Source organism: Bubalus kerabau, chromosome 10, assembly GCF_029407905.1.
Source record: "Bubalus kerabau isolate K-KA32 ecotype Philippines breed swamp buffalo chromosome 10, PCC_UOA_SB_1v2, whole genome shotgun sequence".
In the NCBI taxonomy this organism is placed as follows: domain Eukaryota; kingdom Metazoa; phylum Chordata; class Mammalia; order Artiodactyla; family Bovidae; genus Bubalus; species Bubalus kerabau.
In genome coordinates this window covers 24,892,738-24,920,286 of record NC_073633.1, presented here as the reverse complement: position 1 = coordinate 24,920,286, position 27,549 = coordinate 24,892,738, and the positions used below count along the sequence as shown (strand labels likewise).

General features: G+C 50.4%; 3 protein-coding genes and 1 long non-coding RNA gene across 8 annotated transcripts; 2 read left to right on the top strand and 2 right to left on the bottom strand.

Moving 5' to 3' along the window:
- Positions 1-290: 290 nt before the first annotated feature.
- CBLN3 (cerebellin 3 precursor) lies at positions 291-5,205 on the bottom strand. 2 transcript variants are annotated; one of them, XM_055536960.1, is made up of 4 exons: positions 4,208-5,205; positions 3,807-3,926; positions 3,383-3,496; positions 291-2,278 (listed from the first exon to the last, which is right to left on the bottom strand). In XM_055536960.1, the coding sequence occupies exons 1-4, from the start codon at positions 4,505-4,507 to the stop codon at positions 2,147-2,149; spliced, it is 666 nt and encodes a 221-aa protein (XP_055392935.1). In that variant the 5' UTR covers positions 4,508-5,205; the 3' UTR covers positions 291-2,146. The 2 variants fall into 2 exon arrangements, with proteins under 2 accessions (XP_055392935.1, XP_055392936.1); XM_055536961.1 differs by having other exon boundaries at positions 291-3,496.
- A 268-nt stretch (positions 5,206-5,473) lies between these two features.
- KHNYN (KH and NYN domain containing) lies at positions 5,474-14,200 on the top strand. Of its 2 annotated transcripts, none has more exons than XM_055536955.1 (8): positions 5,474-5,642; positions 6,279-6,499; positions 7,314-8,452; positions 8,610-8,740; positions 8,827-8,923; positions 11,891-11,998; positions 12,205-12,306; positions 12,754-14,200. In XM_055536955.1, exons 2-8 carry the CDS (start codon positions 6,299-6,301, stop codon positions 13,004-13,006), a joined length of 2,031 nt encoding a protein of 676 aa, XP_055392930.1. In that variant the 5' UTR covers positions 5,474-5,642; positions 6,279-6,298; the 3' UTR covers positions 13,007-14,200. The 2 variants fall into 2 exon arrangements, with proteins under 2 accessions (XP_055392930.1, XP_055392932.1); XM_055536957.1 differs by lacking the exon at positions 5,474-5,642 and adding an exon at positions 5,843-5,879.
- A 1,359-nt stretch (positions 14,201-15,559) lies between these two features.
- SDR39U1 (short chain dehydrogenase/reductase family 39U member 1) lies at positions 15,560-18,933 on the bottom strand. 2 transcript variants are annotated; one of them, XM_055536958.1, is made up of 6 exons: positions 18,845-18,933; positions 18,420-18,526; positions 18,248-18,330; positions 17,730-17,851; positions 16,548-16,691; positions 15,560-16,271 (listed from the first exon to the last, which is right to left on the bottom strand). In XM_055536958.1, exons 1-6 carry the CDS (start codon positions 18,858-18,860, stop codon positions 15,859-15,861), a joined length of 885 nt encoding a protein of 294 aa, XP_055392933.1. In that variant the 5' UTR covers positions 18,861-18,933; the 3' UTR covers positions 15,560-15,858. The 2 variants fall into 2 exon arrangements, with proteins under 2 accessions (XP_055392933.1, XP_055392934.1); XM_055536959.1 differs by lacking the exons at positions 17,730-17,851; positions 18,248-18,330; positions 18,420-18,526; positions 18,845-18,933 and adding an exon at positions 16,769-17,320.
- A 138-nt stretch (positions 18,934-19,071) lies between these two features.
- LOC129620419 (uncharacterized) lies at positions 19,072-27,030 on the top strand. 2 transcript variants are annotated; one of them, XR_008698533.1, is made up of 4 exons: positions 19,072-19,247; positions 19,606-19,704; positions 21,569-21,776; positions 26,696-27,030. It is a non-coding gene; the product is annotated as an uncharacterized LOC129620419 (long non-coding RNA). The 2 variants fall into 2 exon arrangements; XR_008698532.1 differs by lacking the exon at positions 26,696-27,030 and adding an exon at positions 25,093-25,634.
- The last annotated feature ends 519 nt before the right edge of the window (positions 27,031-27,549 follow it).

Sequence of the window (27,549 nt, the reverse complement as noted above, 5' to 3'; positions counted from 1 at the left end):
AATTATGAATTCTTGGTTGGGACCTGGGAACTACTTGAACTTCTAAGATGATGAAAATATGAGCCAGTGTTTATGTTATACATTAGTGGAACTTTTCAAGTCCACACTTTTCCCACGAATTAGTGTATTGTGACTGGATACTTTCTCTTTAAATTATTTCATCTTTAATGATTATAACATGCAAATGTCCCAAAACCCAAACCTCCTGCGTTTAACGGTAAAGGGACATTTTCTATGTAATTAAAGTTAAAGGTCTTAAAATAGAGAGATTTCCTGGATTATCTGTGTGGGCCCAATCTAATCATATGAGCCATTATAATTAGAGAATTTTTAAAGTCAGAGACATAACCTAAGGGTAGGTCAGAGAAGTACTGTGAGAAGTACTTGGCCTGACCTTGTTGGCCCAAAGATTGATGGGTAGGAAACTTAATCCTGCAACTATGAGGAACTGAATTCTAAATGAGCTTGGGAATGGATTCTTTCAGTTAAGTAAAGATGGCAGCCCTGCCTACATGACCTAATGAAACCCCGAGCAGAGAATCCAGTCATGCTTTGCTGGACTTCTGACCTATAGAAACTGTGAGATAATAAGTCAAAGTTGTGTTAAGACACTAACTTTGTGGTAGTTGTTACAGGGCAATAGAAAACTAATACAATAACTTTACTGACATCATTTATAAATTTATTTAGCTCAATTCACATTTTTACAAACTACCCCAATATTGTTGTTTTCCCCAATATCCAATTTCCCCTTCTTTCTTATTACATAACTCCTGACATTTAGCTGGACATGGCTGCCTGGAATAAGGACTTATTTTCTAGCCTTCCCACCCCTACCCAATGTAGACATATATGACAAAATTCTAGCCAATGAGATGCAATCAGAATTGTTGGATGAACCTCTCAGAAAGCTTCTTTGAAAGGAAATGGGTGTGTCCTTCCTTCCTCCTTCCTGGGGACTGTAAGGCTGATGTAATGGCTGGAGCTCAAGGAGCCACCTTGGGTCAGAAGGTGAAATGCTAAAGGTGGTAGAACATTAAGAAAGGAAACTGGGCTGTGATGCTCATAAAACTAGCATCCACTCCTGGACTCTTTATTTGCAGATTCTTCTACGTGAGACAGAAATAATCTACCATTTCATTTAAGCCAGTATTATTTTGGGTTTTATTGTTACTGTAATCTGATTATAATTAGGGCAGTATAGAGGCTTTCTTTCCCAAGAAATGAAGGATCATGTTTGAGCAGTGAGCAGTTATCCTTTGGATGTTTGACTAATTCATCATCATGTAACACACTGCTGGAATTTCTTCCTTCCTAGTTGTAATATATGACCAGATGGTGCCAATCAATCTCTTTCATTTTTGGTACAGTTCCAATTTTTTCTGGAATTACTCCGAGCTCTCTTGAGCCACCCATCCCTACTTATGCAGATAAGAAAAATAAATGTGCCTTATAATATCTGCTATATTTATATTCTTCTACTTATCAAAATTAACTAAAAATATCCTATTATGGTCATAGTTCTTCAACTCAGTATATTAACTACATTTTTGTACATTGTATAGTTGCTTTTTTTCTTTTTGAAATTCACAACAGAGTTGTGGATTTTAAAAATTCACCTTGTTCCAATTAACTATATTATTTTCCTTTTGATGATCAAATTGTCACAAATGTCACAAAAGTCAATTTGTGGAAGCCTATTAAAATTTGCTCCTTTGCCTTCATAGATCTACCCTATACATTAAAAAAAAAACAAACCTTTGCTTTTTGTCTTCACCAATATATTTGAGGCCTAGAGTTGTTCATGGCATGGAACTATTCTCTGAGGGAGCCTGAATCCCTTTAAAGGTGAATAATATTTGAGGCAAAGATCCAGGTGCTAAGAATGCACATCAGATTTTTCCCTGATGTTGTTTTATGCTACTTTAGTGATAAAGTTTGAAAAAGTAATTTCTTTTGAAAACCACAAATTCACATTGGTATTTCCTATTTAACTCAAGCACTACCAAATCCTTTTTTATTTGACTTTAACATACAATTTTACATTTATTGTCTCTGCAACATATCTCCTTGTATCCTGTAATCCCTGAACCTAGCTGTAACAGCATCTTCTCTCTTTAGTGATCCTATACGATCTCACTGACCATCATTCTCTAATTACTTTACTGATAGAGTCATCCATGCTGGGCCAATGGGACAGAGAGGTGAGACAAAGTTTATCATACTGGCAGGAGAGTGGTTGAAGGGATGCACCATGGAATCCAAGGTAACAGGAAGTCTGAGAAGGAGGATAAGATGCCATAAATCAGGAGAAAGAAGAGAGGTTATGGGATGTGTGAAATAGGTACAGTGAAGGTCAATGAGAGAGCTGGGAGGAGGGAGGTGGTGGTCAGAGCCTGAAGTGATCGAACTTCAGACTATAAAGGTGGAGCAGTTCTAGGAGGCAGCTACAGTCACTGATGTGTTCCATGCCTGCAGACCTACCACGGCCTGCGTGTGACCTACCTCTATCTCCAGCTGCCAAAAGAAGCTCTGTATACCTGCTCTCGGCCAAAGCAAACATACACACCCCATGTCTTGGGTGGAGAGGTGAGGGCCAGAGTCCATTTGGGATCTGCCACAAATAGATGCCTGGGTTCACCGTCTGCTGGCTGCCCCGCTGTACACGAAAAGTGTGTACTGTGTTCAGCCTGGGTGCATGCCCCCTTCCTGTTGCAGTCACGGGCTCTCGGCTGCCCTGCCGCCCTCCCTACACTTCTGCTAGTGGCTGAACCTCCCTCCTGCCCTGGCCCACACAGTGCTGGCTCAGCTTCTGACTGCAATGGCTGAGCTCTGTGATGCTGGCACTCCTCACAGGAAGGAGCCTGCTGGGTATGCTGAGGCTGGTCCATCTGGTCCCATGCAGGGGCCTGTCAGGCTCACCTGAACCACCTGTTCCCAAATAGCACCAAGCAGGAAGCAGGGTTGGGGGGGTGGGGGACAGAGAGAGCAGAGTCTGCAAAGTAGCACAGGTCTCCCTAGCTGCCAAACCCTGCCCTGATCTGAGGACTGCAGGCAGGAGATGCAGTGGGAGGCTGGGGGGGGGGCAATTGTGGGGGTGGAGTAAGAAGGGCAGGTCCTGAGACACCAGAGCTCTACTCTTCACCTTGGATGTCGGGCACAGGGTCCCATGCAAGCAAGTGGAATAAAAATGCAGCCAGAGGGCATCTCTCTCCTGCCTTAAAGACAATACTTCTGGGGCAGAGGGCAGAGAGCAAAGATCAGGGGCTAGGTTTCCATCCTTGAAAGGCTTGAGTCCTCAGAGTGGGAAAATGAGGAAGCCAGAGAAGCTTGAATATTTCCAACCACCCAGCAGGTTCCCTCGACGCAGGCGCAGAGATACCCGGTCTCCAGGGTCCAGGGGCAGTAGCACAGAGCTGGTGGCCGCCTCCCGGGTCACATCTGGATCGTTGGCAAAGGCCGAGACGACAGGCCATGTGTTCAGCATCAGACTCACCTGGGGAGGGGAATCCAGTTAGCACCTCTCCCTGGCCCTTGTCCCAGGAACCCCACTTCCCTCCTTTTCTCCAGCCCCAGAGAGATACTCTGGAAGCTGGGGCTCAGTGTGCCCTCCTGGATGACTGAGAGGTGGCCAGCATTGGACTCTGTGCCTCCTTCCCAATTTCTGCTAAGCAGGCCCTCCCCCACCCTTGCTCCTGGCCCCCCAGGATGTAGGTTAATGGAGGTCTGCCTGGGGGTCCCCTGCGCTCCCCTCCTCCCTCCCCATCCTGAGCCAGGGATGGGACAGGGCCTAGGGTTCAGGTCACCTGGACAGTTTGGCGGTTGTACACCTTCACCACATGGAACCGGAAGCTGTAGACGCCCCGTACAGGGGCCACGAAGGAGCCAGAGGTGCGGTCAAAGCCACCTCCCTCGTTCACTAGGACCTGTGGGAAGCAGACGCTGCTGAGTGGGGCTCAGGGATGCTTGGGGCTCCGAGAAGCCATGGCATTGGGGGAAGGGGCAGTGAATAAGGATAGGAAGGGGTGGCAAGTAGACTAAACAGGAAGAATGGACAGATTTAAAAGAAATGATGAGAAAGGGAAGGAAGGTATGGTGGGAGTGAAGGGAAAGGAGACGGGCAGCGGGCCCCACAGCAGGGCCATTTCCTTAGCAGCAGAGTGGGTTTGGACAGTGATTCCAGGTCTTTGCAGGGTAGGGGGATTACCTGGTCGAAGTAGATGGCTCCACTGGTGCCATTGCCGATCTCCCCTGCTGGCTCGTGGTGGTGGCTGCGGACTGCAGCAAATGCCACTCTTCCAGGGGGCGCCTCTCCCAGGGCGGCTCCCCCTGGCCCTCCTGCAGCAGCTCTGCCGGGCTCACAGACCACCAGGCACTCGCCTTCCAGGAGGACAGGTTCTGTCCCCTCCTGGGCCCACCCGGCCCTCAGGGCCAGAAGTGTGAGGGCCAAAGGCAACCCCAGGCTGAGTGAGGGACCTGGCGGCCAGTGTCGCTTTGTTCCCAGCATGGCTGAGTGGCTCTGTGACCCAAAAACCTTCTCTTTCTGCTCCTTGGTTCTTCCTGCCTCTCCCCCAGGCTCTCACCACCCCTCAACCTGCTTCTCAGCTCTCTCTCTGGGACTCCTGGTCACCTGGTCTTGGCGTCTCTCTCTCCATCCCTCTCCAGGCCCCACGACTCTGTCCTGCCTCTCACTCCTGCTGTCACTGCAGTTCCCTCCTCCTTGGCAGGGCACAAAATGACAGCAGCTGGGCTTTGGGAGGGAGAGGAGAAGTGAGACAGCCAGACAGGAGGGCTACAACCAGAACCCCAGGGCAGCCCCTCCGGAGAGCACTGAAGGCTGGAACTGGGACCACTGGGTGTCTGTGTGAGATTGTGAGTGCACGTATGTGTATGTGAGTGTGTGCCGATGTGTGACAGCCCCTTCCTCTTCACTCCTCCCCTCTTCAAAAATCCTTCACAAGTCAGCAGCCCTCTTAGCAGTATCTTTTCCACTGTTGGAAGAAAGGGAATGTTCTTGTATTTTCCCCACAATTGTTTTGGTGGAAAGTGCTTGGGTCAAGGGTGTCACTATCCTGTGATCCTGGGCCAGTCTTTTTCTTTTCTTGGTCTTCTACATCATCATTCGAAGGGACTGGATTAGTCCCTTTAAGGCCCTCTTCACCTCCATCTCTCCCTGAACTGGTTCCTCATTCCAGAGAAACAACTGAAAACTCTGAAAAGCGAGGAGACCTGACCCGGCAGGCTTGGAGCCAGAGCGGGCGAGTGGGCGGGGCGGGGGCGGGCCGGCCGAGGGCGGAGCCGGGGGCGGGGCCCCGATTGGGGCCAGGGCCGGGGCCGCGGCCGGGGCTCGGGCCGGGGGCGGGGAGCAGCTGGCGGCTGGCGGGGGCGGGGGCGCGCTTCGGGGCTCGGTGCTGGCCCAGCCCCGGGAGGGGCCCAGCTGACTCCGCCCCGGCCAGGAAGTGACTCAAAAAACTGTTTGTGATGTGGGGAAGAGAGGTCCCCGTTGGGTGAGGAATCGGAAAGGCCCGCCCCGACTCGGGCCCCCCGCCCTTCTTCCCTGGGCCGGGGGCGCGGGCGAAGCTGGGGCCGGCGGGCACCGAGCGGCGCCGGCGGGACCGAGGCCGCAGCGGGCGGCGAGGCGGGTAGGCGCGCTCTCCCCTGCGCCCGGGCTGCGGGAGCCAGAGGGCGCAGTGCCGAGCGCAGGCAGGGGGCGGCAGCCGCCAGCGGCTGTGGGCGGGGCCCGGCTCGGCCCCTCGGCCCAGCTTGGGGCGCGTGGCGCGACCGAGGGGGGCAGCAGGGGGAGGGGGAGGGGTGGGAGTGGCCAGAACCTTGGAAATGGCCGACGAGGGACCCCAGAGGAGAACCCAGTTCAAGCCCTGGTGAGGATTCATCTCTAAGAGGCCGTCTTGGACCCGGAGGTTGCAGAGACCCGGAGGAGAGGGACTCTTTCGTCACCTGTCCACTCCTTCTGGCCTCCAGACCCAGCTAGATCCTCCTCCCCGTTCCTGCTCAGGGCTGTGGTCGTCATTTTCCAAAGGCCATACGGCCATCCCAGATAGACAGCCTTGTTTATCCGTGACTTCGTCTCCGAGGAGAAGGCCCCCGTGCCCAGATAATCTGACATTCCCTCCCTATTCCAACTGGACTGAAGTGCTAGTTACCTCCTGGGTTGTTTACAGGTTTCATAACTAGGTGCGACCTGTTGATAGCTGGTTAGGCTAGGAGACCAAGATTTGGGAGGGGACATCAAGGCTCTGAGCTGCTTTCCCTCTTCCCAGGGTCGGGCGGCCAAGCAGCCATGCCTACCTGGGGGGCCGGCTCCCCGTCCCCTGACCGCTTTGCGGTGTCTGCGGAGGCCGAGGACAAGGTGCGGGAGCAGCTGCCCCGCGTGGAGCGCATCTTCAGAGTGGGGATGAGCGTCCTTCCGAAGGACTGTCCTGAGAACCCTCACATCTGGCTGCAGCTGGAGGGCCCCAAAGAGAACGCCAGCAGAGCCAAGGTGAATGCCTCTCCTTGACCCTTCGGGGGAAGCGATGACTCCCTCCCCCGAGGAAGCAGGAGAGAGGAGGGGCTGGGGAGGATCTTCACTTCTTGCTTGTCTCACTGGCTCTGAGCTTTGACGAACTTGCACCTTCTCTGTCCAGAGTTTTGGTTTCATTTCTGCTGTAATGACCCAGGTTCTGCCAGGGTTTGGAAATAAGTGATTCAGGTCGAATCAGTTTGTACTCTTGGGGAGAACAGAGATAATCTGGTTGGGCAAGCAGGCCCCACCAAGGAATTCACTGAGTGGTGGAAGCCCACACTGCTTTCTCTGGAGTTAGTCAGGGCTTCCAGTAAGGCACCGCCACTGAATACTATCCTTGTAGTTCTAGTTTCAGTTTCCTTATCTTTAAAGTATGAATAATAACAGTATCCACCTCACTGAACTTACTGTGAGTGAGATAAAGCACGTAAGGCGTGATGCATGAGCTCTGTAAAGGTTAGTGTTGATGATCATTATGATGAAAATATGCAACATACATACACATAAATGTTTAGAAGAGACAGCCTTTTAACCAATTACGTACAACAATATCTTGAGTCGAGTTCTAAATGGAAATTTAGCCACAGGTTGTCAACTGAAAAGGGAAAGGAGTGAGTTTCTCCATCCTCTTTTAATCCCCACCTTTTTCAGGATCTATAGGGCTCCATTTCTCTGCCCAGGCATCCTGGAGCTCAGGAGACAGCAGTGGGCCTGAAGGGGCTATCAGACCACTTAAGACTCCAGCAACCTCCTTTTTCTTCCTACCTCCCTACCCTCCCTTTTCCCCCAGGAGTACCTGAAGGGTCTCTGTAGCCCGGAGCTACAGAATGAAGTCCACTACCCACCCAAACTGCACTGCATCTTTCTGGGAGCCCAGGGCTTCTTCCTTGATTGCCTGACTTGGAGCACATCTGCCCACTTGGTGCCTGGAGTGCCCGGCTCGCTGATGGTCAGTGGCCTGACTGAGGCCTTCGTCATGGTCCAGAGTCGAGTGGAGGAGCTGGTGGAGCGGCTGAGCTGGGACTTTCGTCTGGGGCCATCCCCCGGAGCCTCTCAGTGTGCTGGAGTGCTGAGAGAGTTCTCTGCCCTGCTGCAGGCCCGGGGGGATGCCCACACAGAGGCCCTGCTGCAGCTGCCCCAGGCCATCCAGGAGGAGCTGCTGAGCCTGGTGCAGGAGGCATCCCGGGGGCAGGGGCCCCAAGCATTCCCGTCCTGGGGGTGGGGGGGCCCAGGTCCGTTGGGCGCTCAGCAGCAGGGAGTCAGGACTCCCCTGGGTGACGGTGGAGTGTCTTTGGACACGGGACCTACAGGGTGGCAAGAGTCAAGGGGAGAGAGACATGCCATGGAGAAGGAGGGAACAAAGCAGGGTGGTGCCAGGGAGATGGATTTGGGGTGGAAGAAGTGGCCTGGGGAAGAGGCCTGGGAGAGACAAGTGGCCTTCAGGCCACAGTCGGGAGGAGAAGAGGCCTCGGGAGGAGGAGAGGCCGGGCAGGCAGGGCCTCCGAAAGGGAAGGCCCTGGGGAAGGAGGGAGTGCCCCAGGAAAGAGGAAGGCTTGGGGTCCAGGGCCAGCCTCCTGGTACCCAGGGCCCCTATCAGAGGGCATCTCAGCTCCGGGGAGCCTCCCTCCTCCAGCGGCTCCATAATGGGGAAGCCTCACCTCCAAGAGTGCCCAGCCCCCCACCTGCTCCTGAACCCCCGTGGCACTGTGGAGACCGAGGGGACAGGGGAGACCGAGCAGACAAGCAGCTGGTTGTGGCTCGAGGCCGAGGGTCTCCATGGAAACGAGGCACCCGGGGGGGCAACTTGGTGACTGGCACACAGCGTTTCCAGGAGGCTCTCCAAGACCCTTTTACCCTGTGCCTTGCTAACGTGCCAGGCAAGCCAGACCTCCGCCATATCGTCATCGATGGCAGCAACGTGGCCATGGTGTGAGTATCTGGTGGGGCTAAGGGTCCCAGGGAGGGGATGAGGTAGAGATGGGCAGTTGTGTTCACCTTGGGGACATGTGCCAAGCGGAGGGCAGTCTAGCCAGGCTGCCAGGTCTCCACTCTAGGGCCCTTGAGTGCTGACCCCTTACCACTGCAGGCACGGCCTCCAGCACTACTTCTCCAGCCGGGGCATCGCCATTGCCGTGCAGTACTTCTGGGACCGAGGCCACCGCGACATAACTGTCTTTGTGCCTCAGTGGCGTTTCAGTAAGGACTCCAAGGTCAGAGGTGAGTTGGGCCTGGTCTCTTGTGTCTGGGGATGGACCCCGTGTTCACCTCAGGGATAACCCCATTGTGCTCCTCTGTTTCTCCAGAGGGTCACTTCCTGCACAAGCTGTATTCCCTCAGCCTGCTCTCCCTCACACCCTCCCGGGTCTTAGATGGCAAGAGGATCTCCTCCTATGATGACAGGTACTTGCTTCTCTCTTGTCCACAGACTTGACATTCAGGGAGCCTGGTGGGAGACTGAGCGGGGACAGAAGCTCTGGCCCCTTCACACTAAGACTTGAGTCGTGGGAAAAGGGCCACTTCTCCGTGTGCCCCTATGATTGGGGAGGTAAACCGGCCCTGCAGACAGGATGAGATGGATGGTGAACAACTCTGTTTCATCCTTCACTTTTTCACTGATCAAACTAAAGGATGCTTCGTGTTTATATTAATAGTGCCTTACCATCTAGAAAACACTGGTTTAATGGAAGCATGGGAAAGCTGGTGATACGAATAGCTAGCTGACAAATGCCTCTTACAACCTAGATGTCCAAACACATAGAGAAATTCTCCAACCTTCTGGGAAAACCAGAGTAAATGATCCAAATAATGATACAAAGAATGGATTCCATGCATAATATGGCTGTACAAAACATGGTATTTAAAAAAAGATAAGTGAAAGATCAATGGTCTTAGAATTTGAAGGTCTGAATTTGAGCCTCAAGTCGCATAGTCATTGTGGGTTCTCTTAGTGGATTAACCTCTTTGTCTCAAGTTCCTCTTCCATTTATTCGTCCTCCTTGTGAATATCAAAAGAAGCTAAGGTATGTGCTTTCCTCACTCAAGGTGCTCTGCTGGAGGACAGTGATATTCTTTAGTTTTTCACAGACTCAGTCAAGTGCGGCAGTGCGTCTTATCTGCACTGTACAGAAATGGAGACAGAGGGTCAGAGTAGTTAATTCTCTTGGCAAAGGCTATGACGTGGCAAAGGAAGAACAAGAACGTAAAGCTGCTAGATGGTTTAATTGAGGAACACAAGACACATTTCCTCCCTGGTGTACACACTGTGGGAGACAGGTGGATCTTACTTATTATTTTTTAATAGGCTTTTCTCCCTCCCTTTGGCTGCATTGGATCTTTGTTGTGTCACGTGGGGTCTTAGTTCCCCCAACCAGGGACTGAACCCTCATTCCCTGCATTGGGTGGTGTATTCTTAACCACTGGACCACCAGGGAAGTCCCATGGGTGGATTTTAAAAGCTAACTAACCAATTTGAAAAAACTGCAGTGATAAGTTCTTTATTCTCTAGGATTCTCAGTTTTAAATTAAAAAAGAGTTCCCAAGCTGTACTGATTATATATTTTGTTTTTTCAAATATTTAGCTTTTACTCCCTAACAGGTAAATGGTATTCTACAAAAAAGACAATTCATGTTCTCCCAATGCAGGTCTGTTTTATGCCTAGATTTCACAGGTTATCTGGAATACAGAACCTTCTTTACATGCCAGTATTGACACAGAATTAAAACTGAAGGTTGTCACTTGTAATAAATTTTGAAGGCACGTGTCTGTACAGTTGTGTAGGTCCTGATAGGCAGAGGTACAATATAAATTTTGTATTTTGCCTAGTTACAGTGGCATGTGGCACAGACCTATTGAATACTGTGGAACAACATATGATCTAATGTGATGACAGTACAATTATCCTTAATTTGAAAATACCTTTTGTTACATGGTATGATACCATATATATTTATAATGTCATCTGTTTGTTTCCCAGACAGAAGCTCAGAGCCAGACATCTGTCATTCTGAATCCTGATTAATGGTCCCCTCTATACCACACTAGGGCTTCCCTGGTGGCTCAGACAGTAAAGAATCGCCTGAAATTTAGGGAACCCGAGTTCCATTCCTGGGTCAGGAAGATCCCCTGGAGAAGAGAATGGCTACCCACTCTAGTATTCTTGATGGGAGAATCCCATTGACAGGGAGTGTGGCGGGTTACAGTCCATGGGGTCACAAAGAATTGGACACGACTGAACGACCAAGGCTATACCACACTGGTTTCAGATACTGACTGCCTGTGTGGTACTAGGTGTCTGGCCTGCCAAAGGAGGCAGGAATCAGGGAAGACTGGATTCATGATTTCAAATAGCCCAAAGAAACTGTAAATCAAACACTATAGAACTAAGAGGAAAGGGAATCTCCCTTCTGGCTGGGGTCTTGTGGGAAGGGAAGGATTTGGGAGTTTTTGTTGATTGACAAGGATATCGGATGCACTGGATATCTTGGTTTCTAAATCTGTTAAGGACTTATCTCATGAGTTCTACCCCAGTCCTGCGGAATCAGAATTATTAAAATGGGGCCCAGGCATCTGTTTTTTTGATGTTCCCCTTATGATTCCTCTCATCAGTGAGGTCTGGTTTCCTTCCAGATGGAGGAAATAAAGGGAACAGTTTGAGAAACATGAAAGTTGGACAGCGCAGGGCATGTTTGAAGAACAGGGTGAAATCTGATCATTAGTTTTTGGCAGGAGCTATAAGTACATTAGGGAGGTTGGGGAGAGATAAGGCAGTAAGAGTGGCTTGGAGCTGGTTGCTAGGCCATAGCTGCCAAGCCTGGGATGTGGAAACATTTGGCAGATAAAGGGCAAGTTTGGAAGACTTTTGTGTAGGGGAAGAGCATGTTCTATCAGGGGAGGAGAGGCTGGAGGGTGGTAAATGGCTGGGGGCAGGAGACCCCCTTATCAGGAGGCTATGCAGTGGTACCTCAGTTGCATTGTCCAAGTAGCGCAGGCGGTAATGGCAGGAGTGGAAATGAAGGAAGCGGAGTGGAAGGCCTCAAGGGAGACGCATGAGGGATCTGTGACTGATTCAAGGGGCAGCGGGGAAGAAGCCAGAGCCAGAGCCAGGTCTTTCTGTCTCATACTGACAAGACACAAAGTGTTGTGGAGGGTTGTGGTGACTGGAGGGGTTGCTCTTGGGAGGCCATGAAAGGGTTCATCTTTGTTTCCTTTCTAACCCATGGCGCCTGTATCCAGTCAGTCATCTGGTGGCTGGTTCAAGGTGAGGGGCCAGATCTCCATCACTAGAAGTGCGTCACGGGAGTCGATAACGCACTCCGGGGTTGGGACCTTGGAGAATCCCAATATGGCTGCTGTGGTTTTCGAGACAGGTTCATGGTGAAGCTGGCTGAAGAGACTGACGGGATCATTGTCTCCAACGACCAGTTCCGGGACCTGGCAGAGGAGTCTGAGAAGTGGATGGCAATCATCAGAGAGCGGTGAGGGAACCCTCCCCTGAGAACAGGGCACAGACTCAGACCTTTCTCTTAAGCCAGCTCTGCCCTGCCACCGGGTGAGGACTCTGGGAAGGGGCTGACACTGCTTTGAAGGATGGTAGCCGACAGCTTCTGATGGTGTTGGTCTTAGCTGTCCGGGCAGCGGGCAAGGGCCCCTCTGTGACCACACATTCTCTGTGCCCATCCAGCCTGCTGCCTTTCACCTTTGTGGGAAACCTCTTCATGGTGCCGGATGACCCCCTGGGGCGAAATGGCCCCACCCTGGATGAGTTCCTGAAGAAACCAGTCAGGTAATGCCCTGCACGCTCCTAGGCAGCCCTGCTCTTGCTCTGCAGGGGCCTAGCAGGCCTGGAGAGTCGGTGAAAAATGACTCAATCCAGGCCAGCTTTATTCTATAGTAATTCAGGTTGCCTGGGCTTTGGCCCAAGGAATCCTGACGCAGACCCTTCTGGCTGGGAAGGAAGCTCCTGCTTCCTGTTTTCCCTGATCAGTGTGTTGGACGGAGTTGTTTGGTAAATGGTTGCTTTTACTCATAGCTGGTTGCATTCAGTACGCCCTCTGCTGGACAGAAAGTAATTATTAGACTAAAGCTGGATTCACCATCCGGTTCCAAAGGAACCGTCCATCTTCCCTTCAGAAGTGAGTTGATACTGCCACTCGGTGGTCAGTTTCTAGAACTTCAGGCTCACTCACTCTAGGATGCTTATCAGCTCTTTCTGCTCTCTGCTTCTTCCCAGGGCACCGGGGTCTTCTAAGCCTCAGCATTCTGCCAGGGGCATCACAGAACACAGTAATCAGCAGCAGGGGAGAAAAGAAGAGGAAAAAGGCAATGGCGGCATTCGGAAGACGCGAGAGACAGAGCGGCTCCGGCGCCAACTGCTGGAGGTGTTTTGGGGCCAGGATCACAAGGTGGACTTCATCCTGCAGCGTGAGCCGTACTGCCGAGACATCAACCAGCTCTCTGAGGCCCTGCTTAGTCTCAACTTCTGAGCTTCACCTGGCTGAGTGGCTGCCCCTCCGCTCAGCTCCAGTCTCACCCAGTTCAGCTCATCCTGTGAGGGTCCCTCTGCTGCTCACACCCTGCCCCAGTCTCCCCCTGAGTTGGTGCTTTGTGTCAGGGAAGTTCTGAGGAAGAGCATTCGTATGTGAGGAATGCTCTGGTGTGGAGCACTTTGGGGACAGGTCCATGACGTGACCTGATCTCATCTTGAGTCAGGACCTCGACCAGCTCTCAGGAGGTTCTTCTCAGCCTTAACTTCTCAACCTTGCCTTTTGCAGGGTTTCTGTAGGGAGTGGGGGCTGCTGCAAGGGGTGGGTTCGGGAGATTGGGACTGCTGGCCCCTGCTCCACGCCGAGCTGGGGGTGGAGGCTAGGGTAGGTGGGAGGGGAATGGAGAACAGGTGGCCGGGAAGCTAAGCCTTTCCTCCTCATGGCTGCTGCTCTGAAGGCCAGAGGACAGGGACGCTTCCCAGGCCTGGCTGGGCTCCTGGGCGCACCAAAGGGAATGCTGGCCCCTGGAAAGGCTAGTGTTCCAGGGTCTGGGTCACAGTGGGGCAGCAGCGAGCTGGTGGAGAAGGCAGAGGGAGACTTGGCTTCTGGTCTCAGCTGTGCCTGCCTGTCACCTTGACTGATCTTGGTCTTTACTTTTGCCTACAAGTCGGGGGTAAAAATGCCTGTTGGGAGGAGAGATGAGAACGTGGAGGAAAAACCCTTTGGACGAAAGGTACTTGGACCAAGTCTCAGGTGTGTCTGTCTGTGGTTGCACAGGCTTCTTAACCAGAACCTCACTTTCAGAGAGCTGAGGGTCCTCTGTCCCCAGGGCCTGTGCCCTGGATTTTAACACTGCATCCTCAGTATAATGTGCCCTGTAATGGCTGCGTCCCTTTTGGGCAACCCTCCCCCCCAATCCACATTTACAGAACAGGTAATTAGGGTGACTGCATTACCAGTAAACTCTCAGGGTTTGTTCCTCTCAACGGCAGCTCTCCTGTTGCATCCAGGTGTTTGTTTACAGATGAACGAATGTGTCGGCTAGTCCCAGTCTCTGGTTAACGCACTTGCTCGAGCGCTGAGCAGTCACCAAACTGATGAAGCTATGTTCTGTGAGGACAACGATCATGTGACCAGACCCCAGCATTTTCTCTATAGAACAGCTATGTCGCATAAAGTGAATCCCACTTCTGCTCTGTGTGTGTGTATGCGGATGGGAAGGGTTTATAGAGCTTGTACCTAGAGGAACTAATCTGGAAAACGAAAATGGAAGAATCAGAGTCGGACCAACTGCTGTCACCTCAGGACTTTCTCTGTCCACCTTGGTTCCTACATGTCATTGTATCTGAAGTCCTCCCGTGCCAGGGAATCTACGAGCTCCGAGGCAGTACATTCATCTATAGACAGTACTAGTCAGTCCTTCCTTTAGTGCAGTCCTAAATATGCTTCTGTTACTTCTACCTTTGAGGCCAGTCATTCCCTCAGGAACAGTACAGAGCCAGGCAACTTCCTAGAGTCCAAGACCAGGTAAAGAAGTAGGACAGGTGCCTCTGGGTTCAGTGCTGTCTGAGCCCTGCAGCAAGTCCCTAGACAAGGCCCTCTTTTTAGGCTCTGACTTTCGCTGCCTGAGTGATAGAGGGAGCTGAAATCACCTGAGACCCTCATACCAGCAACTAGCATGTGGAGGTGATGATGGAGGAGGCCCTTGGGTCCCCGTGGTGCCACCCCTGCCCATGGCTGAGGCACACCCCACTGAGCAGGGCTGGGGGCAGTCGTACTGGGGAGAGACTAGTTGGGGCTGTGACAGTGATTCAAAGATAACCCACAGTCCCCTCAGAAGAAAAGAAATTGGTTAACATGGTCTGAATTGGGAGCTGAGGGAATTACTTCTAGTCAAACTATGGCAGAAATCAGGGTTGATAGAGGGAGATGGTCCTCGATGAATACTTGGGACTTTTTTCCCCCGAAATGTTCAAGTTTAGTTTTTGACAGGTTCCTTGTACTTTTCACTTTCAGTGCTGGTGGATATGCAGTGGGCTTGAGGTAACATCTGCCCTTTTGTGCTAGGGACTCTGGTTGAAGTGGCCTGAGATGAGAGGCAGGTCCTTAGCTACCGACAGTCCTAAGCTTTGCACAGCTTTGTCCTGCTGCAGCTTGATGAACGGGCCAGTGTGTGATTGTTTATCAGTTCACTGCTGCCCAGTGACCAGAGGCTGTCCTAGACTCTGGCCTGTTTTTACCTCTGCTGGTACCCTAACAGCATTGTGTGAACAAGTAAGTATGCAGGGTGACCACACAGCCCACCGGAAATGGATCACTGTTCCTCTTGTCTTCTCGCCTCTGCCTTTGTTATAACCTTGTGCCTCAAATTTGTTGCCAGCTCTTTTGGCAGTCAAGGGACAAAGAAGGGAGATGTTGCCCGTTACCATTTTCAAAACTCCACGTAAAGGAAAGGGTCATCTCGGATGACATTCCTTGAAATAAATTTCAGGAGAATCTAGAACAAAGAGATGAGCTGAAGCTAGTCAATTAATTTGTTTTTATTGCCTAAACTGCAAAACATTCTCTGAATACCAAGGAGAAATGGGGCAGGAACAGGACACACAAGGAGACCAAACTGAGATATATATCTATGAGGAGTTGAAGAAGGTCCCAACTTGATGTGACTGTAACCCTGAAATAGCGGAAACCTCTCAGTTAAATAAGATGGAGCAGTGGGACAGTGAGCAAGAAAGGGGGCTTAAGAACCAGATGGTTTTCAGTCTCTAGAGGAGAACCCGAGCTTATGCAGTCTCTCACCGGCAAGCCCCTGCTGAGGAACAGGCCTCAGGCCCTGCCTTGAGCCTCCCTGTTTAGGCTATGACTTCCTTCAAGGCAGCCCCCAGCTCTGGGAAAGAATACTGGTAGCCAGCAGCCAGTGTCCGCCGTGGGACCACCTTCTGGCCCTCCAGCAGCATGACGGCACGTTCTCGTCCAAAGACAGCTTGTACCACAGCACTGGGGAGAGGGATGAAGGCTGGGCGGCCCAGGGCTGTGCCCAAGGCCCGGGCAAACTCAGCATTGGTAGTGGAGGAGGCAGGAGCCACTCCGTTCAGGATCCCCTGGACATGGCTTGTTTCAAGGGCATGGGCCAGGATTCCCACCAGGTCTCTGATGTGAATCCAGGGGAAGAACTGGTGGCCTGATCCAATGGGGCCCCCCAGGCCCAGGCGGAAAGGCAACAGCATATGACCAATGGCACCGCCTCCACGACCCAGCACAACCCCTAGAGCAGGCAAGAAGGATGGTACAGGGAGGTCCCTCAACCTCCAGGCACCCCCACTGTTCCTCTCCACTTTCCCTTCATCACTCTTTACCTATACTGACTCTGCTCTGTGGCAGGTGAGGGCTGTGGCTCTCTTTGGGCTGTCCTGTCCACCCTCCTGCAGGTCAGCCAGAAGTGGTGGCATCTCCTGTGAGCTCAGCTTCCCTTATCCCCACCCCCTCCTGGTCCAGAGAAGACATTCCAACTCTGTCTGATACCCAGACCCCTTGTTCTCACCGGAGCGCACCACCACTTGGCGTGTAGAATCTCCAGGAAGCCTGGCTGCAGCTTCCCATTTGGTTACGAGGTTGGAAAAAAAGTCGAAATCCCCGCCTGGGCTGTCCTCATCGTACTCCGCAGTCAGGCTGGGCTGGTAGTAAGCTGCCGGAGGAATAGCACTGGTTTGCCCTGGGTGTCCTTTGTCCCATCTGGCCCTTTGCAGTCAAGGCTCCCCTTACCTCGCCCTCCTTGGCACCTTGGGAATCTCTCCATGGGTAGTCAGAGCCGTGGATATTTTCCCCTACAACTTCTCCATGAGCTGACCCGTTCCTGCCTTGGAGTCATTCTTATCTTTCATTAGAGGGCTAAGCTGAGACTGCTCGAGTGCAGAAGCTAAGAACAGACTTTGGTGCCAGGCTGCCTGAGTTTTAATCTCAGCTCCAAAATTATTTGTCACTTTAGGCAAATTACATAACCTCTCTGCAGAATTTTTACATCTTTAAAATAGGAATAATACCTATCACATCGATTTCTTGTGAGGATTATATGGAATATGTGCAAAGCACTTAGAATAGTGACTAGTGTATATGTATGTGTAGTGTATATAGTGTGTGCGTGTGTGTGTGTGTAGATATATATATCTACCCTGGTGGCTCACTGGTAAAGAATCTGCCTGTAATGCAAGAGACGTGGGTTCAATCCCTGGATCGGGAAGATGCCCTGGAGAAGGAAATGGCCACTCCAGTATTCTTGCCTGGAGAATCCCATGGATAGAGGAACCTGGGAGGCTACAGTCTGTGGGGTTACAAAGAGTGGGACACAACTAAGCAACTAAACGTGTGTGTATGTATGTGTGTGTATATATATATATATATATATATATATATATAAAATTTGGTCCCAAAGGCAAAATACAAAAACTGACAATTCTGTTCCTAAAGCTCTGTGCTATGAGAAATAAGGGGCCTGGGAGTAGGTGGGGCTTTCTCAGGCACTGGGAGCAGTGCCACTCCTCTCACTTTCTCTGAGGTCCCCATTTCTCAGGGAAAGTACACAAAAGTCAGGAGAAATGTGCGTGGAATGAGGGCCTAGGTAGTTCCTGTGCCTGGAAAAGACCACCACTCTGGAGCCTGAGCTACCCCTCACTGTACTCCCTCCTTTCCCTGGCTAGTCTAAAGGCTGGTGACGTGCGGGGCATACCTACACCTGTGACTAAGACCCAGGCCTGGGGGGGTTGTGGGGCCTTGGCTATGGCTCTAGCCAGCGTTTGGGTGGTCTCCAGGCGGCTGCTGAGAACTTCTTTTTGAAAGGCTGCATTCCACCTGCAGGAGAAACATGCGTGCATGCATGCTCAGTCATAGGAGTAACACAGAGGGGAATAAAATACCACTAAATATACACACATACCCTTCCTTCCCTCTTTCCCTGGAGCCCATCTATATCCACGCCTAGTAAAGCCCTCATTGCGGCTTAGAGAAACGGCCCACCTCTCCTGTAGAGGGAAAAGGCACAGGTACTTGGGGGCATCCTGAATGGGGAGTAAGGTCCACTGACTGGGAAGAAGGGTAAGTGAGTGTGGAGGAGAGAGGGTGAGGGAACGAGAAGTTCGGAATATGGGTTGAGTTCTCCATCTGCCAGCCCCAATCTCCACAGCTCACAGGTTCCCATCAGAATCGGCCCTCGGCTCTGAAGAATGTCAGCTTCAGGGCCCGGCTGACCTGCGGAGAGGGTTGAGGATGTTCTCTCCCGCCAGGTTGACTGCAGCATCGCAGCGGGGCAACCCCGAAGTCGTAAGATCATCCTGTGGGAGAAAGCACACAGTGGCCTTGAGGCCTCGCTCAGCGCCACCCAACTAAGCCTTCTTTCCATGCCTCCAGAATACGGACATACCCACGTGATCCGATCTGGCCCTGGCTTTCGGGAGATTAACGTCACTTCGTGGCCCCTGGCCTTCAGCAGCTGTGTTAGGGCTGTCCCAATGAAGCCCGTCCCGCCACCTGATCAGAAAATACGAGGTGTTTATCCGCCCGGGGGGGGGGCGTTCCGTCCTCGCATGTGGCCCCCTTCTCTGGTGCCCTCCCATCTGACTTCAGCCTTCTCCCCTCCTTCTTGCTCCCTCCCCGCGATGCGTGCAGGGTGAAACACAGGGTTTAGGGAGATTCGGCCCCTAGGGCCTGGAGGCAAAGGCCAAGTGGCCTGTGCACGAGACGGTACCCTCTCTCAGAAACAGTCTCCTAAGCCCTCAATTTCTGGCTGTATCTTCTTTTTATAAACCTGCCCCCTCCCGCGCCCACCCCCTTGTGGCCCTCCCTCACCCACAAGAACCCGCATCGCGACCACGACCTAACGCGCCTGCGCAAGATTTAGAGTGTGTCTTCTCTAGGAGGCCGCTATAGCCTTTTGCGCATGCGTTTTTCCGGGAGGCGCGCTTCAGTTGTGGGGCGGGCCTGATTGAGGCTGGGAGTGGCCGTGCCTGGCGACCCGGAAGAATTCGTAGAGAAGGAGGTATTTTTCATTGCAAGGCGTGGCTGGGACCAGGCAAAGAGGCGGGGCCGGGGAGTAGACTGAGGGGACAAGCCAAAGACGAGAGGAGGTGGAGGAGGGAAGATTTTAGCGTAGAAAAAACCTTTGACCTAAAACCCGAAGCTACTCAAACCGCCGAATTCTGGATGTCTGTTCGGTTAGATGGATCAGTAGTCCAAGAGAATCTGTCCAGAGGTAGAATGGATTTCTTTCTACCCAGCCTATTATTTTACCTTTTCTTCTGCCTGTTCCAGCTCCTTGCTGTCGGCATTTAAACGTCCTCAAGTTCTCGTCTACTTAAAATAATCCTTCTCCTGCACTGTTCTTCCTCTGCTAATGTCTTTATAATCAAACTTCTTTAAAGAGTGGGGTCCGTTTTCTACTTCTACTTCGCATCCGCTGGCTTTGCCTTTATCATTCTCTGCCTCTCTCGCCAAGATCACCAATTTCCAATGTGTCAGCAAAACTAATGCCTGGTTTTCGTTTTTCTTGACCTCTGCATCGCTGGACACTTGCTGACTCGTCCCTCCCTCTTTTGCTTATCTTTGTTCAGTCTCTGTTGCTTGCTCTACCTCCATGTCTTAAAATGTTGATATTCCTCGAAGCTGGGTCCTAGGATCTTCATCTCTTCCCATTCTGCATTTTCTCCCAGGTATGTATCTCGGGGAACTCAGTTACCAATTTTTAAAAATAAGACTTCCCAAATCACCTGCGAACCATAGGAGAGCCTGAGAGCTACTGAGTTCTATAAAAACTTCCCATTAGATATCTCTTCTTGGATATCTAAAACTATGTTGACTTTCAGTTCAGTTCAGTTCAGTTCAGTCCCTCAATTCAATTCAGTCGCTCAGTCGTGTCCAACTCTTTGCGACCCCATGAACCGCAGCACGCCAGGCCTCCCTGTCCATCACCAACTCCCGGAGTCCACCTAAACCCATGTCCATTGAGTTGGTGATGCCATCCAACCATCTCATCCTCTGTCGTCCCGTTCTCCTCCTGCCCGCAATCTTTCCCAGCATCAGGGTCTTTTCCAGTGAGTCAGCTGGTGGCCAAAGTATTTGGAGTTCCAATATCAGGTGGCCAAAGTATTGGAGTTTCAGCTTCAACATCAGTCCTTCCAATGAACACCCAGGACTGATCTCCTTTAGGAAGGACTGGTTGGATCTCCTTGCAGTCCAAGGGACTCTCAAGAGTCTTCTCCAATACCACAGTTCAAAAGCATCAATTCTTCTGTGCTCAGCTGTCTTTATAGTCCAACTCTCACATCCATACATGACCACTGGAAAAACCATAGCCTTAACTAGACGGACCTTTGTTGACAAAGTAATGTCTCTGCTTTTCATGTCCGATTCTTTGCAACCCCATGGACTGCAGCCCTGCTGCTGCTGCTGCTAAGTCGCTTCAGTCGTGTCCGACTCTGTGCGACCCCATAGACGGCAGCCCATCAGGCTCCGCTGTCCCTGGGATTCTCCAGGCAAGAACACTGGAGTGGGTTGCCATTTCCTTCTCCAGTGCATGAAAGGGAAAAGTGAAAGTGAAGTCGCTCAGTTGTGTCTGACTCTTAGCAACCCCATGGACTGCAGCCTACCAGGCTCCTCTATCCATGGGATTTTCCAGGCAAGAGTACTGGAGTGGGGTGTCATTGCCTTCTCCGGACTGCAGCCCTAACCATCACCAACTCCTGGAGTCGACTCAAACTCATGTCCATTGAGTTGATGATGCCACCCAACCATCTCATCCTCTGTCGTCCCCTTCTCCTGCCCTCAATCTTTCCCAGCATCAGGGTCTTTTCAAATGAGTTAGCTCTTCGCATCAGGTGGCCAAACTATTGGAGTTTCAGCTTCGACATCAGTCCTTCCAATGAACACCCAGGACTGATTTCCTTTAGGATGGACTGGTTGGATCTCCTTGCAGTGCTAGGGACTCTCAAGAATCTTCTCCAAAACCACAGTTCAAAAGCATCAATTCTTCAGTGCTCAGCTTTCTTTATAGTCCAACTCTCACGTCCATACATGACTACTGGTAAAACCATAGCCTTGACTAGATGGACCTTTAAGTTAACCTTAAGTTAAATAAGCAGGGTGACAATATATAGCCTTGACTTACTCCTTTTCCTATTTGGAACCAGTCTGTTGTTCCATGTCCAGTTCTAACTGTTGCTTCCTGACCTGCATACAGATTTCTCAAGAAGCAGGTCAGGTGGTCTGGTATTCCCATTTCTTGAAGAATTTTCCACAGATTGTTGTGATCCACACAGTCTAAGGCTTTGGCATAGTCAATAAAGCAGAAATAGATGTTTTTCTGGAACTCTCTTGCTTTTTCGATGATCCATCAGATGTTGGCAATTTGATCTCTGGTTCCTCTGCCCTTTGTAAAACCAGCTTGAACATCTGGAAGTTCATGGTTCACGTACTGCTGAAGCCTGGCTTGGAGAATTTTGTGCATTACTTTACTAGCGTGTGAGATGAATGCATTTGTGTGTTAGTTTGAGCATTCTTTGGCATTGCCTTTCTTAGGGATTGGAATGAAAACTGACCTCTTCCAGTCCTGTGACCACTGCTGAGTTTTCCAAATTTGCTGGCATATTGAGTGCAGCACTTTCACGGCATCATCTTTCAGGATTTGAAATAGCTCAACTGGAATTCCATCACCTCCACTAGCTTTGTTTGTAGTGATGCTTCCTAAGGCCCACTTGACTTCACATTCCAGGATGTCTGGCTGTAGGTGAGTGATCACACCATCGTGATTATCTGGGTCGTGAAGCTCTTTTTTGTACAGTTCTGTGTATTCTTGCCACATCTTTTTAATATCTTCTGCTTGTGTTAAGTCCGTACAGTTTCTGTCCTTTATTGAGCTCATCTTTGCATGAAATGTTCCCTTGGTATCTCTAATTTTCTTGAAGAGATCTGTTGACTTTACTTACTAAGTATCTTCTAGATCCATCTATTTCTATCTGTGCCACCATTACTCACCTTCAAGTTATTAATATTATCCTCTTTGATCCATTTTCTGCAATAGTTTCTTTAATAGATCTCTGTTTTTGCATGTTTTTTTCCTTTCCAAACTGTTCCACACACTGAAAAGCTGAGTGAGTTTTTAAAAATATGTGGGAGGAACACTGTGCGGCATAAATTTCCGTTACAGAGTTCCTGAATGTGTGGATAGACTTGAACTCATCTTCACTTTAATGCATTGTTGAGTTAGCTAGAAAATAAATCTCTAGAGACCAAAAACAAAGTGTGTTTTGGGACTGAGGCTACCTTGTGGGTTGCCAGACTATCTTTGTAACCCAAAGGCTTGGTTGCCAGACAGTGCCTGGGAAGGGGCAAGGGTGAGGAGCTGTGGGGAGAAGCGGAGGAGTGTTTGGTAATCAGGTACCTTTAGACCACAGATTCAGAAGGGTGGAGGTCCATCAATAGCCTCATGGAGGTGAGGTGGGAATCTCTTCCAGAGCTTTATGCCCTTTGTAAGAGGAGATTTACATACAGAGTGGGACAGCACTCTGATCCCAGCTACCATTCCTCCCCTAGGAGGCTGATAGAGAGCAGGCTCTTAATGCCTTAAAGGTGTTTTTGTTTGGGGTTCTAGGGATTGGTGGGTCAGCTTCTCCTTCCTCTTCTTGTCAAAGCCTCTGCTTTGACAACTGATGTAGTTAGAGTAAACGGTTCGCAGATCAATGTGTCCGTCTGACACATTGGCAGTTAAAACGTTCAAATCTGAGCCAGATAACAAGACATGAGAAATTTCCATCTGCACATCTGGGTGGAAGGGCAGGTGCAGCTGGTGCCCTTCAGGAAGACAGGGGTCCCTCCTGAGTCTGTTGTAATCATAAGGACTTCATTCATTGAAATGAAACTGTTTCCCTCACAGTTGCTTCCTGAAACAGCAGAAGGAGCTGAGCACAGTCCCTCTGGGTGGTCAGGCCATCACTGTGGGGCAGGACAGGAAGCCAGGACTCAGGGAGGTACCCTTCCTTTGGCAGGGACTAAAGGGATGGGGTGTTTGCTGGTGACTCCGCACCTTCCCCTGTGCAAGCTCTGTGTGAATGCCCTCTTCATTTTGTTTGGGCAACTTCTCTCAGGCTCTGGGATGTGACTTGTTAAATTCTATTCACATCATCACTTTTTTTTTTTAATCTGCACTTTCTCTCAGGCTCTTGGATGTGACTTGCTAAATGCTGTTCACACCATCATTTCACGTAGTTTCTGATTAAAATATGATAGAACCAATCAACCAAAATCCTTACATGGAGACCCAACAGATAGAGGACCCTAGAACCCCTCTGGTCTCCCTTTTTAACAGTCTCAGACCCCAGAGTTTGTGGTGATAGAAACAATGTCCTCTGAGCCTTAACCTCTGTGCAGATGCCAACTCTTCTCCCAGGGCCATACCTCCTCTTCTCTTCCCTCCATGAAGATTTCTAGATGCCACCCTCTCCAGCCAGACCACTATCCAGACATCTGTTCCCAGTGGGGCGTTACTCTGGAGTTGATACTTTCTCACCTCTGGCATCAGCCCCATGTCTTTCTGCTCTTGCTCTGAATCTACCATGAAGACCAAGTGCCCTTGAGATCTGTCTTTTTCTTTCCAGATGCTCCTGTGTGTTTGAGTACTGGAGTGTGTGTGTGTGTGTGTGTGTGTGTGTGTGTGTGTGTGTGTGAGGGATTGACCTTTGGTCAGGCTGAAGGGAAATGTTTAGCATGAGTAGCTCTTGTTGCACCACCAGAGGTCTCAGTAGCCCAGAAATTACACTTCCTAGCCATTCAAACGGAGAAAGCAATGGCACCCCACTCCAGTACTCTTGCCTGGAAAATCCCATGGACGGAGGAGCCTGGTAGGCTGCAGTCCATGGGGTCGCTAAGAGTCGGACAGGACTGAGCGACTTCAGTTTCACTTTTCCCTTTCATGCATTGGAGAAGGAAATGGCAACCCACTCCAGTGTTCTTGCCTGGAGAATCCCAGGGACGGGGGAGCCTGGTGGGCTGCCGTCTATGGGGTCGCACAGAGTCGGACACGACTGAAGCGACTTAGCAGCAGTAGCAGTAGCAGCCATTCATAGGAAGGGCTATGTTGTGATCTGAGCGCAGGCTGGAAAAGAATTTCCAGACACGAGGAAGAATGAGAAACGAATAGAGTTTATCAGAGTGGGACAGGACATTTGAAGAGCGCGCCCGGTCAAGGGAGAACTGAGCCTTTTAAGGGTTAATAGCAAATTTTTATACCTCAAAACAGAAAATTCCTGCTGCATTGGTGGCATTAGGTCATTGGTTAGGGTGCTATAGGGTGGATATTTTTATCTACTATGGAGTCAGGGAGCTGGCCAGTTAAGATTAGGGGGGCAACTCATGCTATGGGGCTTGGTCAGTTCTGGAAATGACCTTGGTATAGAGCTCCACATCTGTGACCTTGGTAGAGGGCTCCACAGGCTACAGGCTGCAGATTGTTTTCAGGGTTCTGGCTCTGGGCTGTGAAACGGCCATCAGGAGACTTTTCCTGGTTTTGCTTCTCCCTGACCGATAGTACAGCAAATAGACAAAGGCAGGAAAAGCCAAGCCAGGTGAGAGATATGGTCCTCCTAGTTCATTGCTGGATCGTGAATCTTTTTATTTCTTTTGTGATTTACTAAATTTTGCTGGATGAAACACAAGCTGAAATCACGATTGCTGGGAGAAATATCAATAACCTCAGATATGCAGATGACACCATCCTTATGGCAGAAAGCAAAGAAGAACTAAAGAACCTCTTGATGAAGTGAAAGAGGAGAGTGAAAAAGTTGGCTTAAAGCTTAACATTCAGAAAACTAGGATCATGGCATCTGGTCCCATCACTTCATGGGAAATAGATGGGGAAACAATGGAAACAGTGGCAGACTTTATTTTGGGGGTCTCCAAAGTCACTGCAGAAGGTGACTGAAGCCATGAAATTAAAAGATGCTTGCTCCTTGGAAGGAAAGTTATGACCAACCTAGCCAGCATATTAAAAAGCAGAGACATTACTTTGCCAACAAAGGTCCGTCTAATCAAAGCTATGGTTTTTCCAGGATATGAGAGTTGGACTATAAGGAAAGCTGAGTGCCGAAGAACTGATGCTTTTGAACTGTGGTGTTGGAGAAGACTCTTGAGAGTCCCTTGGACTGCAAGGAGATCCAACCAGTCCATCCTAAAGGAAATCAGTCCTGGGTGTTCATTGGAAGGACTGATGCTGTAGCTGAAACTCCAATACTTTGGCCACCTGATGTGAACAACTAACTCATTTGAAAAGACCCTGATGCTGGGAAAGATTGAAGGCGGGAGAAGGGGACGACAGAGGATGAGATGGTTGGATGGCCTCACCAACTCAATGGACATGAGTTTGAGTAAGCTCCGGGAATTGGTGATGGACAAGGAAGCCTGGAGTGCTGCAGTCCATGGGGTCACAGAGTCGGACACTACTGAGTGACTGAACTGAACTGAACTGAACTGTTACATCATAGTGCCTAGCACACGTCATTCACCCATAAACATTATGTTTATAAGAAGAATAGTACTTTCAGCATTATTCAGTCTCTAAGTGCTTGGCACCACATAAGCAAAAGAAAGTGGAAATCCATTCTATTTAATTATTATTATCGGAGAAGGCAATGGCGACCCACTCCAGTACTCTTGCCTGGAAAATCCCATGGACGGGGGAGCCTGGTGGGCTGCAGTCCATGGGGTTGCTAAGAGTCGGACACAACTGAGCGACTTCACTTTCACTTTTCACTTTCATGCATCGGAGAAGGAAATGGCAACCCGCTCCAGTGTTCTTGCCTGGAGAATCCCAGGGACAGAGGAGCCTGGTGGGCTGCCGTCTATGGGGTTGCACAGAGTCGGACACGACTGAAGCGACTTAACAGCAGTAGCAAAGCACTTAAAGCTTGACCACCATTGTTGTTGTTCAGTCACCCAGTCGTGTCTGACTCTTTGCGACCCCATGGATTTCAGCACACCAGGCCTCTCTGTCCCTTACCATCTCCCAGAGTTTGCCTAAGTTCATGTCCGTTGCATTGGTGATGCCATCCAGCCATCTCATCCTCTGATGCCCCCTTCGTGTTCTGCCCTCAATCTTTCGCAGCATCAGGGACTTTTCCAGTGAGTCAGCTGTTCGTATAAGATGACCAAAATACTTAAGTTTCAGCTTCAACATCAGTCCTTCCAAGGGGAGTATTCAGGGTTGATTTCCCTTAAGATTGACTGGTTTGATCTCCTTGCTGGCCAATGGACTCGGAGGCGTCTTCTCCAGCACCACAGTTCCTTCATGGGTCCTACTGCCCGCCCCCCCCGCCCCGCCCCATGGTCCTAAATAAATAATCTTCAGGGCGATGGTCCTTAATTCTAGGCATCCCAAACCCGAGCAAAAACCCACCCCCTGCGGCCTGGCAGCCCCGCCCCTGCGGCCAGAGCCGCGCCTGCGCACTGCACGGCAGGTGTTCCGCGAGCTCAGTTACCAGCCGCCGAGCAAGCGCTTGAGCCCAGCCGGCCCGCTAGCTGTGTGCTTGGTCGCGTGCCATGCTCTCGCTGGGCACCACGGCCTCGTCCTCTCCCTCCGCCACTCTAGTCCGCACACCCCGGCAGGCAGCCCACTTTCTGTATTTAAAGATGCAGCATTCACGCCTCCCTCCGCAGGCGGCCTTTCATTGGTGTCCGGGCCAGAGTTGCCCGGCCGCCCAGGAAAGGAACATGGCGAAGTGAGAGCAAGTCCTGAGCCTCGGAGCGGAGCCGCAGCAAGAGCTCAAATCCTGAGGAAACGCCCCGCCTCTCCGCCCGGGCTGCTGGGTGGGTCACGAATTAAAAACGGAGGTTTGAAACCCTCTGTGGCAAATGAACAGCATAAGAACGCTTATCTGATTTACTGGGACAAAACTCCAGAGTAAAGGACATGGATAGGCATATAGGAGTGTAGTGGCCTTGTATGTGAGGAAGGCGTAGATGATCTTGAAGTGAAAACTTACTAAATGTCTGGGAGGAAATAACATTCTTATGTGATTCTCAAAATCACACTTGCTTGTAATGTCTGCTGATTGTGTGACACAATATAGTCTTAGAAGTTACTTTAGAAGACATATCATTGCCAGATGAATAAAACTTTATGTATTCATTGGCTTGCTAGAACTATTTGGTATCCTTTTTAGGAACTCTGGAATGAGTGGGTGAGGTAGTGAGGGGCAAAGTATACTTTTACGATTCAGGATGGATGGAAGAGGGAAATGGGAATGTGAAAAAGCGGACCACTCTGTATTGTGGGCCCCCTAACCAGACCGGAGAGTGCAAAGTGAGATAAGAGAAGCTGTTAATTTAATACAGACTGGACTATTTGAGGAAACAAAGGATGGAAAATGCCTTTTTAGGGTGGAAATTGGAGGTGATGTTTTTACACAAGACTTTAGGTTTTAGAAATAGACTGCAATATAAACCATACCAGGTAATGGTGTTTACACTCAGTTAAGTTGGGGAAGGGAGGTAACTGAGATACAATAGGA

Coding starts and splice junctions, on each gene's coding strand:
- CBLN3 (XM_055536960.1), bottom strand. CDS start 4,507: ATGCTGGGAACAAAGCGACACTGGCCGCCAGGTCCCTCACTCAGCCTG. Junction 3,497..3,806: donor ACAACCGCCAAACTGTCCAG/GTGACCTGAACC, acceptor TCCCCTCCCCAG/GTGAGTCTGATGCTGAACAC. Junction 2,279..3,382: donor CCCTGGACCCTGGAGACCGG/GTATCTCTGCGC, acceptor CCTCCTTCTCAG/ACTTCCTGTTACCTTGGATT.
- KHNYN (XM_055536955.1), top strand. CDS start 6,299: ATGCCTACCTGGGGGGCCGGCTCCCCGTCCCCTGACCGCTTTGCGGTG. Junction 6,500..7,313: donor AGAACGCCAGCAGAGCCAAG/GTGAATGCCTCT, acceptor CTTTTCCCCCAG/GAGTACCTGAAGGGTCTCTG. Junction 8,924..11,890: donor ATCTCCTCCTATGATGACAG/GTACTTGCTTCT, acceptor TTTTCGAGACAG/GTTCATGGTGAAGCTGGCTG.
- SDR39U1 (XM_055536958.1), bottom strand. Junction 16,692..17,729: donor GGTCTTAGTCACAGGTGTAG/GTATGCCCCGCA, acceptor TTCCTCCGGCAG/CTTACTACCAGCCCAGCCTG. Junction 16,272..16,547: donor CCAAGTGGTGGTGCGCTCCG/GTGAGAACAAGG, acceptor TGCCTGCTCTAG/GGGTTGTGCTGGGTCGTGGA.